General features: G+C 43.1%; 2 protein-coding genes across 4 annotated transcripts; one reads left to right on the forward strand and one right to left on the reverse strand.

Moving 5' to 3' along the window:
• The first annotated feature begins 5,589 nt into the window (after window positions 1-5,589).
• LOC125520920 (NADH dehydrogenase [ubiquinone] iron-sulfur protein 5-B) lies at window positions 5,590-7,464 on the forward strand. Its single transcript, XM_048685963.2, has 2 exons — window positions 5,590-5,884; window positions 7,124-7,464. The coding sequence occupies exons 1-2, from the start codon at window positions 5,735-5,737 to the stop codon at window positions 7,232-7,234; spliced, it is 261 nt and encodes an 86-aa protein (XP_048541920.1). The 5' UTR covers window positions 5,590-5,734; the 3' UTR covers window positions 7,235-7,464.
• A 595-nt stretch (window positions 7,465-8,059) lies between these two features.
• LOC125520919 (phosphatidylinositol-3-phosphatase myotubularin-1-like) lies at window positions 8,060-20,295 on the reverse strand. Of its 3 annotated transcripts, XM_087536853.1 has the most exons (20): window positions 20,040-20,295; window positions 19,675-19,746; window positions 17,716-17,790; window positions 17,412-17,480; window positions 17,202-17,271; window positions 16,819-16,868; window positions 16,341-16,612; window positions 16,175-16,248; window positions 15,215-15,278; window positions 15,061-15,126; window positions 13,178-13,277; window positions 12,952-13,083; window positions 12,703-12,866; window positions 11,551-11,635; window positions 10,911-11,138; window positions 10,347-10,406; window positions 10,192-10,256; window positions 9,292-9,417; window positions 9,138-9,196; window positions 8,714-8,995 (listed from the first exon to the last, which is right to left on the reverse strand). In XM_087536853.1, the coding sequence occupies exons 1-19, from the start codon at window positions 20,259-20,261 to the stop codon at window positions 9,184-9,186; spliced, it is 2,007 nt and encodes a 668-aa protein (XP_087392979.1). In that variant the 5' UTR covers window positions 20,262-20,295; the 3' UTR covers window positions 8,714-8,995; window positions 9,138-9,183. The 3 variants fall into 3 exon arrangements, with proteins under 3 accessions (XP_048541919.2, XP_087392978.1, XP_087392979.1); XM_048685962.2 differs by having other exon boundaries at window positions 8,060-8,995; window positions 9,138-9,417; window positions 20,040-20,102; XM_087536852.1 differs by lacking the exon at window positions 17,412-17,480 and having other exon boundaries at window positions 8,060-8,995; window positions 9,138-9,417; window positions 20,040-20,293.
• Between the last annotated feature and the right edge of the window lie 2,850 nt (window positions 20,296-23,145).

The raw sequence follows: 23,145 nt of genomic DNA on the forward strand, positions 1-23,145 counted from the left end.
TTGTATGAGTATACCGTTATGACATTTGGTCTGACTAACGCACCTGCCTATTTTATGAACATGATGAACAAAGTGTTTATGGAGTTTTTGGATAAGTTCGTCGTAGTGTTCATTGATGATATCCTGGTTTATTCAAAGAATGAAGAGGAATATAAGGAGCATTTGCGTTTGGTACTTGGAAAGCTCAGAGAATATCAATTATATGCCAAGTTCAGCAAATGTGAGGTTTGGTTGAAGGAAGTAGGATTCCTCGGACATGTTATATCTGGAGAAGGTATAGCAGTAGATCCCGCTAAAGTTGAAACCGTGACCAAGTGGGAAGCCCCAACAATAGTTGGAGAGATCCGGAGTTTCCTTGGACTCGCAGGATACTACCGGAGATTTATTGAGAATTTCTCAAAGATTGCGAAGCCTATGACTGAGTTGTTGAAGAAAGATACCAAGTTCATATGGACAGAGGAATGTGAGGCTAGTTTCCAGGAGTTGAAGAAACGCTTGGTTACCTCACCAGTGTTGATTTTGCTAGACCAGACCAAGGATTATGAGGTGTATTGCGATGCTTCATGTCGAGGACTTGGAGCAGTGCTTATGCAGGAAGGGAGAGTTGTTTCATATGCCTCAAGACAACTGAAGCCTCATGAGTTGAATTATGCTACGCATGATTTGGAGTTAGCAGCCGTAGTGCATGCTTTGAAAACATGGAGACATTTTCTCTTTGGAAATCATTGTGAGGTGTACACGGATCATAAGAGTTTGAAATACATCTTCACATAGAAGGAGTTGAATCTCAGACAAAGGAGATGGTTGGAGCTTATCAAGGATTATGATATGAAATTGCATTATCATCCTGAAAAGGCTAATGTAGTAGCTGACGCATTAAGCCGTAAGAGCCATGTCAATACATTAATGACGGGAGAAATACCCAAGGAGTTAGCAGAAAATCTTCGTGAACTATGTTTGGAAATAGTTCTGAGAGGCTATGTAGCAGCATTGGAGATTCAGTCAACTTTGATGGATAGAATCAGAGAAGCTCAGAAAGCTGACAAAGAGATTGCCGCTATAAAGGAGAAACTTAGTAAAGGAAAAGCTAAAGGATTTCGTGAGGAGGAGCATGACACCCTATGGTTTGAAGACCGTGTCTACGTGCCCAATGACCCGGAGATCAGGAAGTTGATTTTGCAAGAGGCACACGACTCACCGTATTCGATTCACCCAGGAAATACCAAGATGTATTTGGATTTGAAGGATATCTTCTGGTGGACCAGAATGAAGAAGGATATTGCGGAGTATGTAGTAGTTTGTGATGTATGTCAGGGAGTAAAGGCAGAGCATCAGAAGCCAGCAGGATTGTTACAACCATTGCCGATACCCGAATGGAAGTGGGATAAGCTAGGCATGGATTTTATCACGGGATTGCCCAGGACTCGTTCAGGCTATGACTCGATTTGGGTTGTAGTTGATCGATTGACAAAAGTAGCTCATTTCATCCCAGTAAAGACCACTTACACCAGTGCTAAGTTGGCAAAGATATACATGACCAGGATCGTATGTCTGCATGGAGGTCCAAAGAGTATCGTATCATATAGAGGAACCCAGTTTACCTCAAAGTTCTGGAAGCAGTTGCACGAAACTTTGGAAACCAGGCTAGAATTCAGTACATCTTTTCATCCACAGACAGATGGACAGACCGAGAGAGTCAATCAGATTTTGGAGGATATGCTGAGAGCTTGTGCGCTAGATTACGGATCTAGTTGGGACGATAATTTACCATATGCAGAGTTCTCTTACAACAACAGTTACCAAACCAGTTTAAAGATGGCCCCTTTCGAAGCCTTGTACGGAAGGAGGTGCAGGACACCGTTGTCATGGGACGAAGTCGGAGACAGAGCTTATCTTCGAGTATCTCCACTTCGGGGAACAAAGCGTTTTGGAGTTAAAGGGAAGCTAGCACCACGATTTGTAGGACCATATCGAGTTTTGGAGCGTATGGGAGAAGTGGCCTACAAGTTGGAATTGCCCGAAGGATTGTCAGGAGTACATGATGTGTTCCACGTTTCTCAGTTAAAGAAATGTCACGCGGAGATGGCTGACATACCGTTGAGAGACACAGTGCCTTTGGAAACTATTCAGTTGGATAATGATTTGACCTACGAGGAGAAACCAATTAAGATCCTCGAGTTTGCCAGCCGAGTTACTCGCAGCAAAGTTATTAAGTTTTGCAAAGTTCAGTGGAGCCACCATACGGAGGATGAAGCCACCTGAGAGCGAGAGGAAGATTTGCTTAAAGACCACCCTCACCTATTTTCTAGCCAACCCGAATCTCGAGGACGAGATTCATCTTAAGGGGGGTAGGTTTGTAACATCCCAAATTTTTAATTTAGAATGTTATACATTAGATCATCATGCATATCATATTTTATTTTGCATTTTGGTTTATCCTAGAAATTCTACGCAACTCAATGACCCACGGAGAGAGTTGGGGATTTCGTTATTTTCATATTCGAGTTCTCTCAAATTTTGAGAATAGGATCATTTGATTTTATTTATTTTATCATCAATTATTTCTATTTCAAAAATATGAGAGAGGGAATAAAATGACTTACCCAAAATAAAGAAATATTGAGGATTTAATAATAAAATCAAATAAGATTTTATTTCGGAGTTTTTCGGTGTTTTATTTGAATTTAGGAAAAATGTGCGTTTTTCAAAATTGCATTTAGGGCCCAAATAAATGTTCACCTTGTGCGGCTTGATTTTACAAGCCCGTGAAAATTTATTTCGGAATTTTTGAAGTCCGTTTAGTATTTCTTTTTATTTTTCTTCCGAGCGGAATATTAAAAAACGAACCGACTTCGGGCCGTACCCGAGCGGGACACCGCCCGGGGGCAGCCTTTAAATAGCGCCGCCCCGAGCCGCCCCAACCCATCAGCCCCGCCTCGATCCGCGCGCGCCGCCGGAGCCGCCGCCGACGATCCCGCCGCCCAGGTTCGTCGCGCCTCGTTTTCCGTGCCAAAAAAAATTCGGCGTCCGTCGTTTTTCTTTTTCTCGGATTAAATCCGTGATTTTTCTGATCGTGATTCCTGATCCAATTTTCGTTTTAGTTTAACTTTTCGCTCGTTTATCGGAATCAGGCGATTCAAGTGCCTAGGGATTCGTCTCGAAACCCTCTATCCGTTTAACCAACTTAAACAAGATTTTGCTACTGTAAAATTTGCCCTAGATCCAGATTATTAGAACAAAGTTGTTTTCTTTCGCCGTTTGTCTTTCGTTGTTTCGTTCGATTTGATTCTTTTTGCCAACCGGAGTTCTTAAGTTGAACCTTCTGGTTAGATCTCTTATTTGAGTTTTACCTGTGCATTAGATGAGTACTTATTGTATACTTATTTGTTTGTCTGCGATAGAATACCCGGAGTGCGCCGCCTGTTACTTCGAATCGTTAGGTTTCACGGATCATCAGCAAGGCAAGTAACACTTTAATCATACCTTTTCTACTATCCAGTTTTATTGCATTAGATCAATCCTCACACATTGCATGATTAGGATCTAATTAATTTGTGGTATGGGAAGTAGATGAGGTAGTACCTATTACCTGTTTATTTTCAAACCTTTGGGAGTTACTTCTACGTTTGCTTATTATGCCATGTTATGCTAGTAGACGTGGATTGGGTGAGTGATATCCATGACAGATGTGAGATTGTTAATTAATGGTTTATCTAAGGTGGCAACTTAAACACACATCTGGGTGGATTGAGGCACCTGGGTATTCCAGGACTTGCCTGTTTTCTTTTGGACCGCCACCCAGGCTCAAAGGGATCATGAGACTATTCATACTAGAAACTTCCGTGTGCAGCCACAAGCTATTATGGGCTCTAGCATAGTTGACTAAGTTGTGCGAACTCTTACAGTGGTAGACTAGCAGATGTAGGGGATGTAGGTGGTACGGTCTACCCGATCGTAAGGTGCTAGCGCTTCTGAAAGACTATGTCTCGGTCATCCGTCTTCTCAAACACCATGTAGTGCGAGAAACCAAACGGAGGCGATCGAGTCTTGTGGGGAAAAGTGCGCAAACCTCTGCAGAGTTTAATAAACTAATCATGGTTAGCCGTGTCCTCAGTTATGGACATCTTGAGTATCTAGTATCTGGATTATCATGTGAATCTCATCATGTTACTTTAATTATTATTGTTGGGTTTTAATGTTGATGCTTAATTGGGATTGAGAATGCTGTCAACCATTCTCAATGTTTAACAACCACCATGATAGTAATTAAATTTTATTCCTTTGAAGTAGGGAAAAATTAGCTTTACGCAAAACTGTAACCATAGAGCTTTTCACCAGCCAAATATGCATATAGTATAGCTGTTTCATTCCATTACTCTCTATGTGTTACCTTGCCAGCATATTCCATGTGTTGATCCGTTTCGGGCTGCAACGTTAATGTTGCAGACTTTTCAGACGACGATTAAGGAGTTTTTAGGTCGTGGTTCTATACTCAGTGATGCCGTTGGAGTTGATGGACTCACTTATCTTCCAAGCCTTCCGCTGTTATCGTTATTAGATGGCCTTAAGCCATACTTATTGTAATAAGTTCTCTTTTGAGACACTCGATGTAATAAATGTGTGATTGCTACTCTGTTATAAATCCTCAGAGTACTGTGTGGTGTCAGCATTACTGATCCAGGGATGACACCGGAGCACAGAGATCAGACCGTTTAAGGTCTGGTCACTACAGTGTTCCTCTGAAAATAGCACTTCATTATAATCGCCGATGCAGACACAAGGTAATTCAGATTCACTTCTTAAAATCTCAGCAGGTCCCATGTTTTCTGTCTCTCACTAACTGTCGCTTCACCATAGATGTTGGTGAGCCTCCATGGTTCCTCTCCATTCTTCTTCACAATCATATCAATGTGGTATTGGGAGTAATAAATCAATTCAAGCGATAAATCATCGTTCCAGTAGATAGCCAGACCTCCACTTCTACCATTACTACCAACAGTGTAACATCTACTAAAACCGAAAGAAAAAGCTAGGTTTCTAGCCCGTAACCCTCATACTTGTGTTTCTTGCAGATACAGCACGGAAGGGGCAAACCATTGCACTAACGTGGGAAGCTCTTGAACCATCGCGTCGTTGCCAATCCCGCGACAGTTCCAGCTAACGATATTAATAATGACTGGCGGCAAACTCGTAGCAAAGGCTTTCAAGTCGAAATAGAATCGGAAAACCAGATGTGATCTGACACCAACATCTACTTCATGGCGGCTAAACCCCAAGGCCGGGCGGACGGGCCAGCCGTCCCCTTGATCAGCCCGAGGGGAAGTGCTGGGAGGAAGACGTGGATCGGACCCCATACTAGTAGGTAAAACTCGATGACGGCAGGATGCCGTCGGAGTAGTTAAACCCTAGTCGCCAGAGGCGACGGGTACCTATTCCGCCGCCAACTACTCAGTAATCGCTCGCTTTTTATGCGAGTTACGAGGGAATGTTGGGTGACCGTAGAGAAAGAAGGAATTGGGGATACCCGGGTATTGGAGGCCCAGAGCCGCACGCAAGGCCCAGCAGAGACATGGTGACTCCGAGGGGAATGGTACGTGGGCCAACATTGTCTGGTGAGGGAAAGGAAGGCGGAGAGAGAGAGAGAGAGAGCAGTGTAGGGACATCGTGACTGACCACCGGAGAGAGAGAAGAAGAAGAGGCTGCCAAGGTCGACGACGGAGAAGAAGAAGAGGCGATGGCGTCCGGGTGGGGCATCAACGGGAACAAGGGGCGGTGCTACGACTTCTGGCTGGACTTCAGCTCGTGCATGAGCCGCTGCCGCCAGCCCTCCGATTGCGGCCTCCTCCGCGAGGACTACCTCGAGTGCCTCCACCACTCCAAGGAGGTACCCATCCTTCTTCCCCCCTTCCTCCCCCCGCCTAGATGGATAGAGATCTATCCTTCCTCGTCTGATCTGCCGCCGCATCGCTGGCCGGCGGCTACCTAGATCTGTGGCCGGGGCCTCGTGTAATTCGTACGTAGGCGAGCCACTCCGGAATTTCAGGCATTTCCGGTCTTTCGTGGCAGTATCGATATACAGAGAGAAATCGATTGTTCCCGATGTGTTCTCGAACTTGGAGGGTTCATGTCGATATTGTCATGTGCTAATTTGTTATATTCCGTCGTCAATGTAGCCTACTTGTGAACCATCGACCTTCTGAATCGATCCGATGTAGCCGTGTTCGGGCAAAGTAGGATTGCGCAGGGATCCTTTAACCCATTGTAGGCTTGACAAATTAGGTCGGAGTTCTTACATGCTCCATTTCATTGCGTGTTGCAGTCAATGTAAAGATCGTGTATCGGAGTCTTTTGTGCAATCATCTCTTAGGATGGTCGCTGAAATTGTGGCTCAGATAACCAACTACTTACATTTGTTATCTAGATTTTGCTCTCCGGATTGTATCATGCAATCTGGGGGGGGGGGGGGGGGGGTTAGTTTTTCCAGGTGATCCTGGTAGCTTCCTGCTTCTGGTGATGGGATAAACTAAACAGAACAATTGCTGATTCTCCTGGTAGCTTCCTGCTTCCGGTGATGGGATAAACTAAATAGGACAATTGCTGATTCTCCTGGTAGCTTCCTGCTTCCGGTGATGGGATAAACTAAACAGAACAATTGCTGATTCTCCTGGTAGCTTCCTGCTTCCGGTGATGGGATAAACTAAATAGGACAATTGCTGATTCTCCTAGTAGCTTCCTGCTTCCGGTGATGGGATAAACTAAATAGGACAATTGCTGATTCTAGGATGTGACTACTATAACCAAAAAATAGAAGGTACAAATTATACTTAAGTATCTGTTACATCCTGCCATGCGTGATGGGATCATATCATATTATGAATTTTATGTTTTGTTTCAGAGGGACAATGCATTGATTCCTTAGAACCGTTTTCCTGGCAAAAAGGATACTTTAGAACCAGCTTCTTTCCATTCATTGTTATTGAAGTATTTTCGGGCGCTGGATAAGATGGCAGTCTGAACTCATGTTATTCTGCACTTCCACTTCCTTGTGCCGGGTGATTTTATGAATCATGGTAAGCTGATAGCGAAATCGTGAACTTAGTGTTTGTTATTTCTTCTACCGCAGTTCCAGCGCAGGAACAGGATCTACAAGGAGGAGCAACGTCAGATAAGAGCTGCTGCTCGCAAGGCCAAGGAGGAAGCCGAAGGAGCTCCTGCTGTTGCAGCTCACCACTAGCATCCGTTTTTAATTTTTCTTATGCTTTTGTTTGCTGCAAGTGCTTCCATGTTCGGCTATGAGCAAGGCAATAATTTCCTAAACATTCTACCCTCCCACTCCATGACTTGTTCTAAAATCATGAGTTCGATAAACAACCTTGGTCAACAAGTTTGTGCATGTTTGAGATATTAAGCGATAATAAACGCTTGATTCAACCATGAAACATGATGTTTGTGCATGTTTGCATACCTTGTAGCAATTTCATGGCATTATTCTGCGTGAGAAAGAGCAACACGATGGTTCAATACAACAGTAATTTCATGGCATTTTTCTGCGTGAGAAGGAGCAACACGATGGTTCAATACAATTCACAGTAGCGCTTTTCTTTTAGTCGATTGGCATCGACACTTAACGTGGCCTGTGTTCAGTTACTGTTACTTCGCTAGCTCATCCCGAGATTGTTTGGATTTTTGGATTCTACCTTCTCACAAATTGATTAATCAGTTTATGAACTAAGATTGGAAAATGGTGAAGATTTTTCTTCCGTTAATGCAAGTGTGTGATCGTTCTTCAGAATGTTTTTGCTGCAAATGCAAACAACAGGCTCTAATAATATAGGCATGTATATGTGTCAATTTGGTGTTTCAGCCGTTCATAAAGCCTTGTTTTATGGTTTGATTCAGTACGGAAAATGAAGAAAAGATATAGCACTGTTGTTGATTTTAAGTGGATGCGAGCAGAATTCGTTGCACATATTAGTTCTAGCTGATCAAATTCAAGACATTGCTTAAACCTTGGCGCTGGAAACAAAGCATAATTTATTTTCACAAAACAAAGCTACAGTGACAATGAAAAGAATGTGATAACCCACATGTACATGTTTTTGACAGATGGCATTTTATTCACCAGAGCAGGATGTACATTAGCTCTTATTCCCAAGCAATCAGATGATTTTTTTTAACGAAAACAAAAGGTGGAAAAACCACCTCTCACATCTGGCATTACTTTGCTTTAAACTATATACAACACAAAGGACTGCCCTTTCAGTCCCCAGTGGGTCTTAACGAATCGCTAACCCCTAATCTAGAATGACAACTGCCCAGCGCATATCTTCTGAGGAACTTGTGAGTCAGACGTGAGCTTCAACTCAAAATAATTAAATCTTCATTTGCTCCCAGCGCATATCTTCTGCTGTCAATGCAAACTGAGAGGCGCCACCACGGGGAAAAAAAATCTACCGGCAGCTGTCAAAGTGCACCTAGAACGGCCTTGAGCTCATGGTCTCGCCTATTCTTTAGGAAAATAGCAATCTTTTACAGATAGCCGGTCAAAAGCATCAAAATTTGCCTTTAAACCAACAAACTGGCTTCCTAGCTGCGCACAAGCAGCATGTGGCCATCTGCACCCCTCTCTGCTGCGGAAGGGGCAGAGCGATTCGCAAACTTGGTTGCTTGGTGTCTCTGATACCAAACTGTCCTCAATCGCAGAGATGGATACAGACAGGTCAGCATTATCATCTTGCTGGGATACAGTGTCAGCTTCTCTTCGAAATGAATATGACATCTCCTCGGACTTGTCCACTCGATTTTCGTTCGTCGAGAAATTAACAGTGCACCCTATAGTTTGGATTGCCCTTTTAATGGCGACGTTCTCCCTTCGAGCCCTTTGAGCCATGGCTAAGGCTGAACTACTTGCACGCCTCTCCCTCTGCAAGTCTGTCAGCATAGACTCCATCTTCATTTTAATATCCCTTGATCTTGATTCAGCCATCTCCTTTGACTGCCCATTGCATGAGAAAACAAAGGAATACATGAAACGTATCTTCAGCCATGAATTTTTGTCTGCTAACTTATGTATTACAAGTACTAAAAAAATAGAGATGAGCCTGCATAATAAATAATAAAAGGCTAATGAAAAGTACCTTGACTGAGGCCTCGTATTTTTTACGCATGGAATGCCCATGGGATTCAAGACCGCCACCTTGTGATTCAGGGGGACATGTCCATCTCAAATAAAACTGAGGCCATAGAGTTGGAGCAAGTGCTGCAGCAGGGGGTACAAGGGGGAGCCAATACCTCTCTCGGTCATAAAATGGATTAATGTGCTCATGGAAGCTACCACCAGAAGCCCGGAGATCAGCCAAGTACGTCCACATGCAATGGCAAGAGCTTGTAATCCCAGATTGCTCTCTTTCCCGCTCGCTTGCATTTGGAATAAAAATTAGCCATGCAGAATACTTTACAATTAAGATAAACCAAACAGTGCAGAAAGAATCAAACATTATCTTTTTAACCAGAGACTATCATGGTCTGGACAAGCACATTTTTGGCACGTAATCAATAGGATCTCCAATTTGTGGATTATATAGCTTAAAATTTGTGGATGATGGATTCTAAAACAGGATGTGGCATGATTACTGGGTCAACTAATTACTACTCCCTCCGTCCCATAATATAAGAACGTTTTTTAAGCTATGTTAGCTTGAAAAACGTTCTTATATTATGGGACAGAGGGAGTAGATAATACACATGCAACCTGCAGACACTTTGAATTGATTTGAGCACCAGATGTGTACTACTAGATACCTAAGATAAACTTCAGAATTGCTCAGTGCACCCTATAGTGACTTAATTCAACTGCAATCATAAATAATCATGCTAGTTGTTTTTCCGTGAGGGGATACTTCTTAAACATCAAAAAGCATATGGAAAACCTTAGAAGAATGAGGGCATGTCTCCTTACAGAGTTCCTTTTATTCGATACATGCATACAAACTTTAACTGAAAATTGATCTGAACTTAAGTTCAATTCTTACATGATGTCCTATAATAAATATATCGACACAACATCTGCATTTCAAATTTCGCGTTTTTCATATGCTTCACTTTTGTTGAACACACACCGCCACGTTCGCATGCGCGCACACACACCACACACAAACAAAAAATTGCCAAGACGGTCTCTAGATTGAATACCTATTGCATAGGAAGTTCCCAAAGCGACATGATAGCACACAATCCATAAAGTCAACTAGGAATTTCTGCAACAAGAATAGTCCAGGTTATGCATATCCATGAAGAGACCTAGTGTTAGCATGACCATACAGCTGCAGAAGGAAAAGAAGACTTACAGATGAAAACTGAAATGCAGCTGGGTATAGACGTAACAACTGAGCAATACAATCAAGCCACTGAAACAAAAGATGCGGTATTAGAAGAGAACAAGCTCAAGTAATTAAACGAAATGTATATCAAATACCTCCAAAACAAACACAAATGCGTGAACAAGACAACAGACACATCCAAACTGTATGATAGGTCGCCTCTATTATATTAAAAAGGAGCCATGCAGTTTTGTTCTCAAATGCTCAAACAAATTGATAATCATTAAAGCACACCATGCTGTTAACTGATGTCATTCTATTAGAAATTTAACGCTTCTGAGAGGCATGATTTGTGAAGGGTCTGCTGCACAGCCTAACTAAACGGTGAGAAGCCTTTAGCCCCCCAAATAGGTAAAATCCATAATCTATTAAATAGAACAAGTAATTTGAATATTAACATATAAAAGAAACAGCCTATCATTTACTCATCAAAGCCACCAGTTGGTAGTTGCTGAGACCAAGGCAACTCCTATTATTTATTGATACAATCTACCAGACAAAAGGAAAAGAAAAGTAGCACTTGTAGGCTACCTGTAACAGTATGGGTGAACTGTTGTTTGATGTCTGGGATTGAACTGATGTATTAGAGGATGACCCTGGTGTTCCTAAAGAACCTCTGCTCGGCGAACTGGTTAAATTCCCAACAGATGGTTGCCTTAGTAGCTCATACTGTGATCCCCCATTCTCGGACACTGTTGGAATTCCCAATCGCTCTGCAAACGGGTGACCAAAAGCTAGCCAATCCTTTTCCACAAGGGCCTAAAAACAGTTTGGTAAAAGAGTGTTATATATCCAAGTTCCAAAACCAAGTCTTTCATACTATTGAAGTGACACGATTGAAACAAATCAGCAATCAGGAACTATTATACATTAGACAATGTAATGTTGATTAATTGCAGGGCACAGGAACTTAATGTGAATATGAACTGCAGTTTTAGTCTTAAAAGTTCAGAAGGCCATATATCATGTGAAGAGGCATGTGCAACAACTAGTCCGAGGAAATGGCATGTCAATACATTACATTTCCATTTTAACAAAAACAATCAAACATCAAATATAATTCTAAATATTCCATTGAAGAGTTTCATGACAGGAATGGAAGAGAAGTGGAAACAAAATTATCTTGCCACAGGAGCACATTGCAAACTTTGTGGTCTCTGCGAGTCTGTACCTGGAACCCATCGAACGTTCTATAATAGGGGTCAAGCAACAAACAAGCAAGTGCAATCAACTGGGTTGTGCGGTCCCAACCATCACTGCAAAAGAGAAACAAAAATCAGAAATTAAAATTTGATAGGAGCAACAAAGCTGTAGCAATCATGCAGCCTAAGATTACATCCAAAGGATCATTATTAACTGCATGAGAGGTGAGCAAGACGGCCAGGATTTGGAGTCCCTCTGATTCCTAGTAGGACTAGTAAACAACAACAACAACAACAACAAAGCCTTTCAGTCCCAAACAAGTTGGGATAGGCTAGAGTTGAAACCCATAAGATATTGAAACCGTTCTGGCACATGGATAGCTAACTTCCACACATCCCTGTCCATGATTAAATCTTGGGTCACAAGCCATGTTCCAAACTCAAAATGAACAAAGACCAACCAACCGGCATTTGGTTCTTAAGGCCTGCTTTAACACCACATCATTATATAAGGTAACCTACATGGTATAGTTCAACCACTCCAGTGGCATTGGCATGTAATCCCAGCTACAACAAATGATTAAAGGAGCTCCAGCAGCAAAAGGGTGAAAATAGGCTGGCTTCACTACCTCCAAATGGTAGTTCAATAACCTCTCAAGGTGGTTTCACCATTATTTCACATCCTAGGGTCACAAGAGTAAAAAGAGCAAATTTTTAGGTTCTGATTATGCAAGTTCGACAACAAGTGGTAGAAACTTGGGATACATATCATTATTATTATTATTTTAACAAACGGGTTCAGCTACTAAAACAGTAAAACCTTAACAGCAAACAGTGTCCATCCTTCCGTGCAATGTATAAATGAATTTATGCACATCACATAAGCAGACTCTTGCCATAGTTGAGGGTTCAAATGGTTTTCTTTTCCTACTGATCACACAAATATTTCATAATCATTCGCAACAGGTCTTTTGTTATCTGAATTGATAAGCACAAATATGATGAGCAGAGAATAGCAAATCTTCCCTGCAGACACTTGCATGCATGACATGTCCGAACTAAATGCAAAATCAATAAGCATGATCACAGAAAACAGAACCATCAATGTTCTCCATTTACAACAACCAGCAAATTAGTTCAATTAGCACATCTTATCGATACTGAGGTAAGTACAAAAAAACCTGCAATGGACAAGAACTGAAGCTGATTCCTGGGCAATTTGTGCAGCAATCCATGAAGCACCAACTAGGATGTTCTGGATATGATTTAGCCATTCCCCTAACATCGAAGAAAACTGTGTCATGCTATTAAGACTGCCTCCACCCCAGGTTGATCCACGATTTCTCTGAAAGAGAAAATATTATATTATTCTTGTGTTTGCTTCTCAACGAACATGCATACATTACAGTGTGAAAAAATCAAATGCTTGCCCGGTCTCCGACGAGGGATACAGCTGAAGAGGAACCGTTTGATGATATTGACCCATGGGCATCCACATAATCCCTAAGGCGAGAAAGACTATCTCTCATTGTGTGGATGTTTTGTATTCCTAAGAAAAGAACCTGGTTCCAAATCCAATGAATTAAAGAAATAAAACAAAGTATAAAGCAGTTCTATAGAATACCCATACAAGCCGATCTGTGCATATACTCTTACCTCAGATTTTGGATAATTGGAAGATGACTCTGAGCCACCACCCTTTGCCCCATTTGCTAAAGCATTTGCTCTTGGCCGGGCATCAACTATGTATAATTTCCTGTTTACATTGGAAGCGGGAAATTTGCAACATTAAAAGCATTGAAACTGTTCATAGAGGTTAGGTATCACCGTATCAGAGAGTCAATATGTGCTAAAAAATATGGAATGGAGGGCATAAAAGGCAGTGGCTTATACTAACTAGAATTACCGAAAAAGGCTTTCGCCCCGCTTTATAAATAAAGCAACCACCGAGCACAAAGTCAACAAGGTACCAACCGAACAACACACACACAACGCCACCGCAGGCCAGGTCCAACACACAGGCACACAAACGCTACACGGGTTCAGCTGTGGGCACAGCACAACAAGCCCAACACAGACACAAAGGCACGCACAACACACAAGGTACTAACTAGAATTTGCTCATGTTAAACACAAAAGTAGGTAAAATTTAATATGACATGACATCAGCTATGGGTTCTCAGCTCTGTATGTGAGGATAGACAATAAGACAGTCGACAGCATTAGCAACAGCGCAACACCGTTTGCCTGCATACATCTGTCTTTCAACTACATAACTGCCCATGCGTTGCAACGGAGGCATAGATATTCTAGTAGCTTAGCCCGCAACTGCGCATCCATTAATGTTAAATTGGTGCATTAAAATTTGTCTTGATGGAGTAATATCTTGTTGTCAACGCAATATTGGATGATTTAAGCCATATGGAAAACTGGCTTAGCCTATCTAATGCTTGTTATCTTCTACACTAAGAAGTGTTTAAGTGTAGTCCTCTGGATGTTTATAATGTACTTGCACATTTTTATTTCCCTGGTCTGATATTGAACACATTCCAGTTTTTAAACTGTAGACCAGATGTTTATAATGTAGTCCTCTGGATGTGTTCAATCAAATGGTAGTAGTTCAAGTGTAACCACTAATTATGTCCCTTCTGTCTTGAATAGATGCAGTTCTTCATCTGCTTGCTGCTCACAATCATCAACTACAGCTTGACATCATCTACGCGGTCAGCATGCTCGCAATTGATTAAGAGCATCCACCAATCGAACATGTGTTTGTGTTGTGATGATGAACCGCTGATATTCGCTGATCAAACATCTTGTATTTTTCATCTGGACCGTGGCATGTGCCATGTTTATACAATAATCATTTTCCTTATTTCTGGAATCATGATACTTATAACTGATTATAAGAGCTTATTTGTTGCTTTGCATAATCTGGTTGTACGTTCGTTGCATGTAAAGTTATTTTATGAGTTGAGTTGTAAAGATTGCACTTTTAATTGTAGTGTTGCCATTCTGCACCAGCTTGTTCAAAATTGTGTGTACCAAATAGTAGAAAGGGGATTAAGGGATGTGAAGGTTGGATTGGTGAGCATTTGAGAGGATTGGGTGAAGAAGAGGAGCCACCAAATCCCCTCCAATCCCAACCCCTTTGGGGCTGGAAAACCACCTCTACCAAATGAGGCCTTATTGGCTTACCAACAATGAAAACAAGATTTTTGTTTGGTAAGTCACCAAGATGTGGGGAAGTTGAGACAGTTTTCAGGAAATCCAATGGGACAAAAAAACAGAGGTGGGATGGGGGGAAATCAAAACGGGGAGTAGGAAGAGGGTTGGACAAAGGAAGGAGTGAAACGGGAACCTTCCGTTCATTTTTAGTAGAGATAGAAATAGAGAAAGAAAAGCACATGTAAGAATTAAGTTGCATACATCATACGTGAAAGAGGGCTCATAGAGTCAAGGACACATTATAAGAGACGATACTTAAATGATATCAGAGAGCCCAACCAACATAGAAATGTAAAACATGCTTTGATTACCTTGGAGGCAAATTCGCATCAACATTTTGGGTGCAGAGAGCAGAAACAAGCTTCTCGTCAGCATTGCTGCAGAAATTACAGTATGATTAGACCAGCAGCACTCAGAGGTCAGCACACATGTCAAGGCTATTTATTTAGATGGATGTAAGCTCACTTTCTAAAGTTCATCATTAATCCCACCAGCGGCTGAGACGACCTTGCCAAGACAGCTCCAGAAACTGCAATACAAACAAGTTCACTTCTTACTGCATATTATTCAAAAAAACTAAAACCAAAATGCTAGCTGATGCCTCCTTCACGGTTCTTTTTATCACCGCTATAACCATGCCTTTAATCACCAAAACATGTGTAGTTTGCCCGATCAATATGGATATAAAATACCTCCAACTCCAAAAAGAAGGCATATGATTTGGTATTGTAATTGTTGATAGTTTTCCTACAAACTTGGTCAAACTTTGCACCATTTGACTTCAAACAAAATTTATGTGCCCTCTTTTCAAGCACGACAGGTGTAGAGACTTGGTGTTCAGCAACATGAATGAACCACTCGAATTTCAAAGTTACTTAAGAAAATACTCCCTCCGTCCCAAAATTCTTGTCTTAGATTTGTCTAGATACGGATGTATCTAATACTAAAATGTGACTTGATACATCCGTATTTAGACAAATTTAAGACAAGAATTTTGGGACAGAGGAATACATATAAAACATGATTTCACATAACATGATCAAACTAGAAAGAAATAAGGAGATCAGAGAACCAGGAAGTTCCCATTTCACAGTAGCTACTCTTGGGATTTTATTTGACATTATAACAAACAGAAATAGAACTGGTTGCCAGACCAAATAGAAGGTTCATACCCAAACCTAGTAGCATTACAAGTATAATTGACTGGTTTGGATATACTTGCAAGAATACTAACAAGAGTTGTGGTGGTGCCAGGCTTTTAGCCGGTAGTAAAGGAGATAACTGACCATCTATGAACCAACAATATTTTACAAAAGAAACGCTGAGGTTATTTCATGCATAAAACAATTTCCAAATATAGTGAGTACAAAAATTACAGGGGAAGGAAAAAAATGTTTGCAAGGAATGAAAAATGAGCAGACATACCAGGGTTACACCACGAAATAATAGGCAAGCGTCTGCCGGCTCGGAAAGTAGAAGCTTGCCACAAATCTTCATCACTAAAAGAAAAATATTTGCATGCGTGACTTGTTGAGGATGTATTTAAAAGAACAGAAATTATCACATGATGTTGCCAAAGGCAAAAGAATACCTTATGCTCTTAGGAACAATCAACTGAGAGGGGTATGTTGAACACAATGAATAGCTCGAATTAACTGTGGTTAGTCTCCAATTGTTACGGAAATAATATTTTTCAACTTCAAACTCACTGCCTTCGCTAAGAAGACGATGGTATTCCTTCATGAGACGCATCTTTGGATCGGATTTCTTATCAACAGTGGATGGGTCACAAGAAAATGCATATAGCTCCCACAGCTGAGAAGGTTTAGTATATCTTCTCAAAGCGTCAAACACTTCATTTTTCTGGAAAGGCAAGTATCAGAAGTAGATCTCTGAAGATAAATGGCTAATCTAGTAATCTGGTACAACAAAATACAAGTGCATGTAAAGTTAAAACTGGATATTGCTCAACCTAAAGAAAATGTCGCGCATATTTCCAGAATAAGCTGAAAAAAGTAATCGATAAACAAATGCAATAGATTTTGGCTAGAATGGAAAAGAATATCTACCTGCTTGGTTCTAGGACGAAAAGCGAACACAATAACTCTCATGTCTTTACCTGAACAGAAAAGTAACCAAGTAAAAGGTGAGGTAATTAAAATATATTTTCTGAACTTTTCACATGGTCAAAAATCACTAGAAATAGACTGCACATCCATAAAAAAAATGAATGAAGCAGCAACAGAACAAAGACATTTCAACTATCACAGTAAAAATCACAAATCTGAGTCGTCGGGGTAAAAGAATAGAAGAAATGGTGGATGCAGTTACAGGATGATATGTAAAAGAGATTCCTCACATCAATAGTATCATTCTTCCATCCAGACTTACTCAAATTTCATGATTAAGTAGCTGTCGGTGCTCAGGGCAACCCTACGAAGTAGAAACTCACCAATGACTTGAAGAAGTTCACGAGGCTGCTTCTTATCATACTGGCGTGGTAGGGATTGAAGCTTTACATCCTGCAGAAAAACCAGTCTGATCAATAATCCATAAGAATTGCTTGCAAGCATTAGAGCAAACAAACAGTGGTCATGCACCAAAGAAGATAAACCAAACTTAAACCAATAAAGTGTCCACTGATAGTAACCTGGAGACTTACATCATTTAACTTCTCAATTGTACTAAGGGGTATGGTACCTAACTCTATTATGCTTTTTGTTGCCTGGCTCTGAAAAAATAAAGAAATGTAAGACAGAATATACAAAGTTCTTATTCCAAAAACAAACCAATAAATTTTCTAGATTCCAATTCGATGGAATGAAATTGAGAGCACAATGTGGAAAGTGAACAATATTAAAAGAAGAATCACATGGCAGAAGGAATTTGTATTTAAGTGCAAGACGCATCACGCCGTGTAATATTAGTTTTCATGGTTCCAACAGAATAATAATATGATTGCTTACCACAAAGAGAAGACGGAAATTTGTCACTGAAACAATGCCAGCCTCATCTGTGTTTAGTAGAACAACACCATGGCCCTAAGTAAGGAGAGGTAAGGATGATCAAATTCGAGATGGACAAATGTGAAGTCAAACATGGGAATGAGATTCATTCAGTGAAGTTTTTTGGTTTACGACTGGAAATGCATTATCATTTACAACTCGTGGTTTTCCTTATTATTAAATTAAGAACACTAGGGAAAAAACAAGTCACTAAATAACCTTGAGTACTAAATTGATTTGGCCCCACACAGATTAATAAGTACTTCAATTTAAGAATATGTCATGTGGAAAATTGACAATGATAGGCAGTTAGGCATTTATTCCCCTTGTTAGCAGAAATTTCATGGTATGGGGAGCAAATATAGCAGAAAGGGAGGAACTAGCCACAGACTAGTCCACTGAACCTTGAATCATCTCACCCAACACAAATTCTCCTTGGGTTATCTTTGTTCTCTGTTGAGTTGACCACGGTGGGGCTATTGTCTAGTTCTCTCTGTCTTGCAAGTGAATATGCATGGCAGTAAAAACCAGTTTATAATTTCAGTACACTTCATTTGTCTGCCTGTCACATTTATTCCACAATTTTTAGAGGCATTCCATAATTATTTCCTGTTTACTGATCCTATTAGCTGACAAATTGATTAACGCGTGCCATGCATGCACTCCGACCATATGAATTTCCAGTTCAGCCACTAAATAGCCAACTATGTACATTACTACATTGGATCTGCTATATGCTGTTACACAACCTCCAAATCTTTTGGAATGCACTAATTGCGATCTAACTCCAGTATCTAGCACATGAATGCTGGAAGCACAGCCCTACATTGCGTGGATACTTCAGAAAGCACACGTATCTGGCCAGATACTGCCCGGATACTCGGATACTGCCCCGATACGGCCCGATACATATCTTGTATGTATCCTTTGATTTATTGATTTTTTTTAAAAGAAACTAATGTTTGATACGCGTGGGATACTGCTGCGATACGTTTTGGATACGGAAAACCCTTCGTTCGACGTGAAAACACCTAATGGAGCCGCCGTACATCCCCATAACTCCTCAACTCGTCAAGTCCTCTCATCTCCCCACTGCACACATTCTGTCCTTCTGAATTCCAATAGTTGATAGCCGGCTCGCCGGCGGCATGAGACTTCCACATCTCTCCTGCAGGAGGTATCACAGCCTGTAGACCTGCCACGCTGGCCTTTACTCAGATTTTATTGTTCGGTCAACTAACAGGTTCCACCTAATGAATGGTATATTCAACAAAATTAATATCAAGTTGTTTTTTTATGAATTTGCTCACACGAACTTATTTGGTTAGGTTGTACATATAAACAATGGAAATAGCAATTTAGTTCCATTTACGACAATGACATGCCCAACTGTACTTGATTTTTATTGCAGATCAACTGTTTGTGTACATAATACTTTATTATTGAAGGAAGCATCCATAATAATGTTGTACGATACTGCTTATTGTGATAAATTTCCTTTGTGTTAAACACTAGTTTTTCCTGTGAAAATTTACATCCAGCTTAGGCACATTATTACATATATATGTTAACTGTGTAGAAGTGGAACCTGTTGAGGCTAGAAAATAAAGGGAAACACACATTATCTACTACCCCGCCGCAAAAAAATCATATAGTATAGCAATATTGCAACCGATATACTAGCCCATTTGTTATATAGAATTTGAGGTATGTGCAATGCAATTGGGCTAATCTAGAACAGCCACAACCAATACATATCAGAGTTAATAACAATCCACGCCACGGGCTCGCCGTATACCATAAGATTGCATATGGTTACCAAAACATATCAATAGGTCGCGAAGTGGAATTTACCAACCTCACAGAAAATGAAATCCATCGAACTGGTGAGGAATTTAAACTTGGGGGATGGAGTCGAACCTGGGCATAAACCTCCTCGTCCTCGAGCAGGAACTCCTCCATTCCCTGCGAAGACCTCCGCGACCTCGGATCCTTGAAGCGAGAAAAAAAAAGAGCACAGAGCCGCATTAGAACATCAGACCACAGCCACAACAGCAACCTAACCCTACGCACTCGCGCCGGAGGGGTGCAGGCACATGCGCGTGCTTATCGGTTCCAGGAATGGAGCGATGCGCGCTCGCAGCGTGCGGTGGCCCCGACGCGGGCCGCGTGCGAATCGGAAGCCCCAACTCCCGCCGAGGCGTCGTGCGCGCGGCCGAGGTGGTACCAGGTGAGGGACCGCGGGGCTGAGGAAGGTGTGGGGACGGGGGCTGGGGCTACCGTACCTCGATTTGGTTCCAGTCGATGGCGTCCCAGCTCCCAGAGGCCTCCATCTCCGGCGAGCAGAAGCGGCGGGGTACCCGACAGCGCCGCGGCTTCTCGTTGTCGTCGCGCGCGCGAGAGGAGAGAGAGAGAGAGAGAGAGAGAGAGAGAGAGAGAGAGCGGTGTTGCGTTCGCGTGGGCTTTGGTTTGGCGTTGGCTTGTCGGGGGAGGCGACCGTCTCGCATTCGTGACGGCGCGGTCTCTATGCAATGCACGGTTTGTGTTTGTGTGCGGTGGCGTGAGGCAACCTACGAACCATGGAGGCATGGGACGATGGACGAGTTCGTTCCAAGTTTCCTCCTCCAAATTATTTTCCTGCATTTTTTTGCAAAAATTTCCCTGCATATATTAAAAAGTTTGTATTTTTATTAATATACAGTACGCTCATACACCCGCCCTATAAACGCACTTACGGACTATTTTTATAAGTATCTTCAAGAGACTGAGCTGACCCAATACTTTAAGATTGACGAAGTTGCCACAATGTCACGTCTAGGAATTGAACTCTGATGGGCTGGGATATTATTGTTCTTCTAACCATCCAACCACAGGTTGATTAAAAAATATATTAAAATATTGTATGACTCGGGTAGCAGTAGCTCAAAAACTTAGCGGCATAGATTGGGCGGCTCTCTTGAAAAAAAAAGGCTAGTCAACCTAGTTGTGTACTGTTTCTTTGGGTTCGACTCCGAAATCTTCTATATCTAAATAGCTAGCCCCCACTAACATATTTCTCTCAACATGCAAGCATGCCCCCTCCCCCGCCCCGCGTCGTCTTCACCGAGGCGACTCGGGGGAAACCCTAAACCGCCGCCGCCGCACCCCTCCTTCCCCCTCCCCTTCCCCTCCGCCGCCGCCAGAGCTGTGCGCCGGCGTGCGCACGACACCGATGAAGGTGGCGGCGGGGGATCCGGCGGCTCCACATAGCGTGGAGGGCTCGGCATCCGGGGCGGCGGCCCCGGGCGGAGAGCGTCGGGTGGCCCGGGCGGCGGGCCACTCCGGCCGGAGCTGGTGAGGCGCCTCCCTCGGTCTCGTGGGGGACGAGGAGGCGTCGGTCCACGGTCGCTGGTGTGCGGCCTCCCCTACGCGGTTGCCGTCGCCAGATGCATCTCATCCTCTCCGCCCCCGATCTGCTCCTTCCATCGCCGGATCCGGGTCCTCCCGGGCGTCGGCAGCGCGGATCTCGTCGAGGGGGGTGGTTCCGGGGGAAACCCCTGGCCGGCGCAGCCACATCGCAGGCGACGCCCTGGGCGTCGTGCCCCTCCCTAGAGGCTGTGGTGAGGATCCTTCTCCCCCTCCTTCCGTTCCCTGCTAGGTGAAAGCCTAGGTCCCCTGATTCGGGCGGCGACGACACATCGGTGTCGTGTTCCTTCTTGGAGGCGCAGTCCGGGGATCGCAGGGGCGGCGAGAGAGTCGGGTTGTGGGTGTGATGGTGGCGGGTGGCAGCTTGGCTCGGCGCTTCACTGCCTTTTCTTCGGTGGCTCATCGTTGTTGCCCTTGTTGCTGCGACTGTGGCCGACAGCTCTAGCCCTTCGGTGTGGCTTAACCGCGGACGACGACGGTGCTCGGAATGGTGTGCTCTGAGCTAGCAGGTCTGCTCCTAGTTCTTTCTTCATGCACAGCTTGGGCGTCTTCCTCTGGGTTCTAGGGTGAACCGAGTTGCCGCCTGCTGGTGCGGCATCCTTCGAGCCAGGATGGGAGGGCAGGGGCCCTTTGCAGTGGCAGTTCCAGAGGAGTGTCAGTGTTGTCTTCGAGTTTGGCTACGATCACGAAGCTTGCGCGGTGGTGCATCCTCTCAAGTCCGTAGTTTGTCCGGTTGGTGTAGGTCGTCCTGTAGGGTGTTGGCGGCAGCATGGCGTGATCTTGCTATCGATGCTGCCTTTGAGTCTGTTTCGCTTTGCTCCTTGTATCAGCCGCTTGTTTCTCTTCTTGCTTTCCTTGTAAGTTGGTGTTCTTGTATTCCTGGCCGGTTGATGGCTTTGTTAATTCAAAGCCGGGCTCTTCTTGAGCCTTCGTTCTAAAAAAATCATTCAACATGCATAAGGAAAGGCCCACCTTAACATGCAACTATTCATATTAAAAATCCACTACAACATGCATGCATGTAAAATTTCATTTTATTATGCTATTTACATTTAATTCTTATATACTTTCAAAAACTATTGTTTCAAGAATTCATGTTTCATATAATCAAAATCGCATTGAAATATTGCAAAAATTCCCGCAACAACGTGCGGGGCATCATCTAGTATGGTTAGCTCTGGAGTAGGATGTCGACTCATCGTCTACCTCCTAGACCTGGGTGAAGTATGTTTTGAACCTTGAATTCATATGGCTCGTCGGAATTAAACCTTAACCTCCCAATCCCTGAAATCAGCACCCTGTACTATTTGATCCCGGTGAATCCCAACCCTAGACCCGTACAGACTAGTTTGGCAGGTTGGGAAAATAATAATCCCGGCCGGGATAATCTCTTACTGTCACTGACTATATAGCCCCACATGTCATATTTACATTTTTCTATTTCTCTTTGTGGTAGTTTAGCACAGGCGCCGGCGATCGTTGGGTCGGCTGCATCGACGGCGTCGTCGGTCGCCTACTCCTCCACGCTCAGCGGTGGTACATGTCCTTTTGTTTGTTGAATTTGTGACTCACGAGTGCATGTACATCTGCCTGCCTCCCAATATCATATGGCCTGCACGCCTCAGTACAGCTTCCCGTTCGGTGAGCATGGACAAGGATGCAGACAGGAATGAGCACGCATCCTGAAGCGCCCGTGGTGCATGAAGAATGGGAGGGGAGGCGCGGGCATTCCAAGACCGACGCGGTGACCGCGGCGGTGAGCTCCCAAACGTTGGCCTGGATGAGGAGACGGTGCCCATCGAGCAAGGAGTGCCTCACGCTGTAGCCGGCCAACAGGCAATGCTCGAGCTTGCGGAATACGTCGACGTGGTGCCCAAGTGTGTCGAGGTGCTTGCGGATGGTCTCTTTGCAGATGGCGCAAAGGTATGTGAGGCGCGACAGTTTACCACGCCGTTCATCTCTTCTTAGTCTCGTTGGAGTATCGGT

The sequence above is a fragment of the Triticum urartu genome, chromosome 7A, assembly GCF_056163025.1.
Source record: "Triticum urartu cultivar PI428250 chromosome 7A, HENAU_Tu73, whole genome shotgun sequence".
Classification (NCBI taxonomy): domain Eukaryota; kingdom Viridiplantae; phylum Streptophyta; class Magnoliopsida; order Poales; family Poaceae; genus Triticum; species Triticum urartu.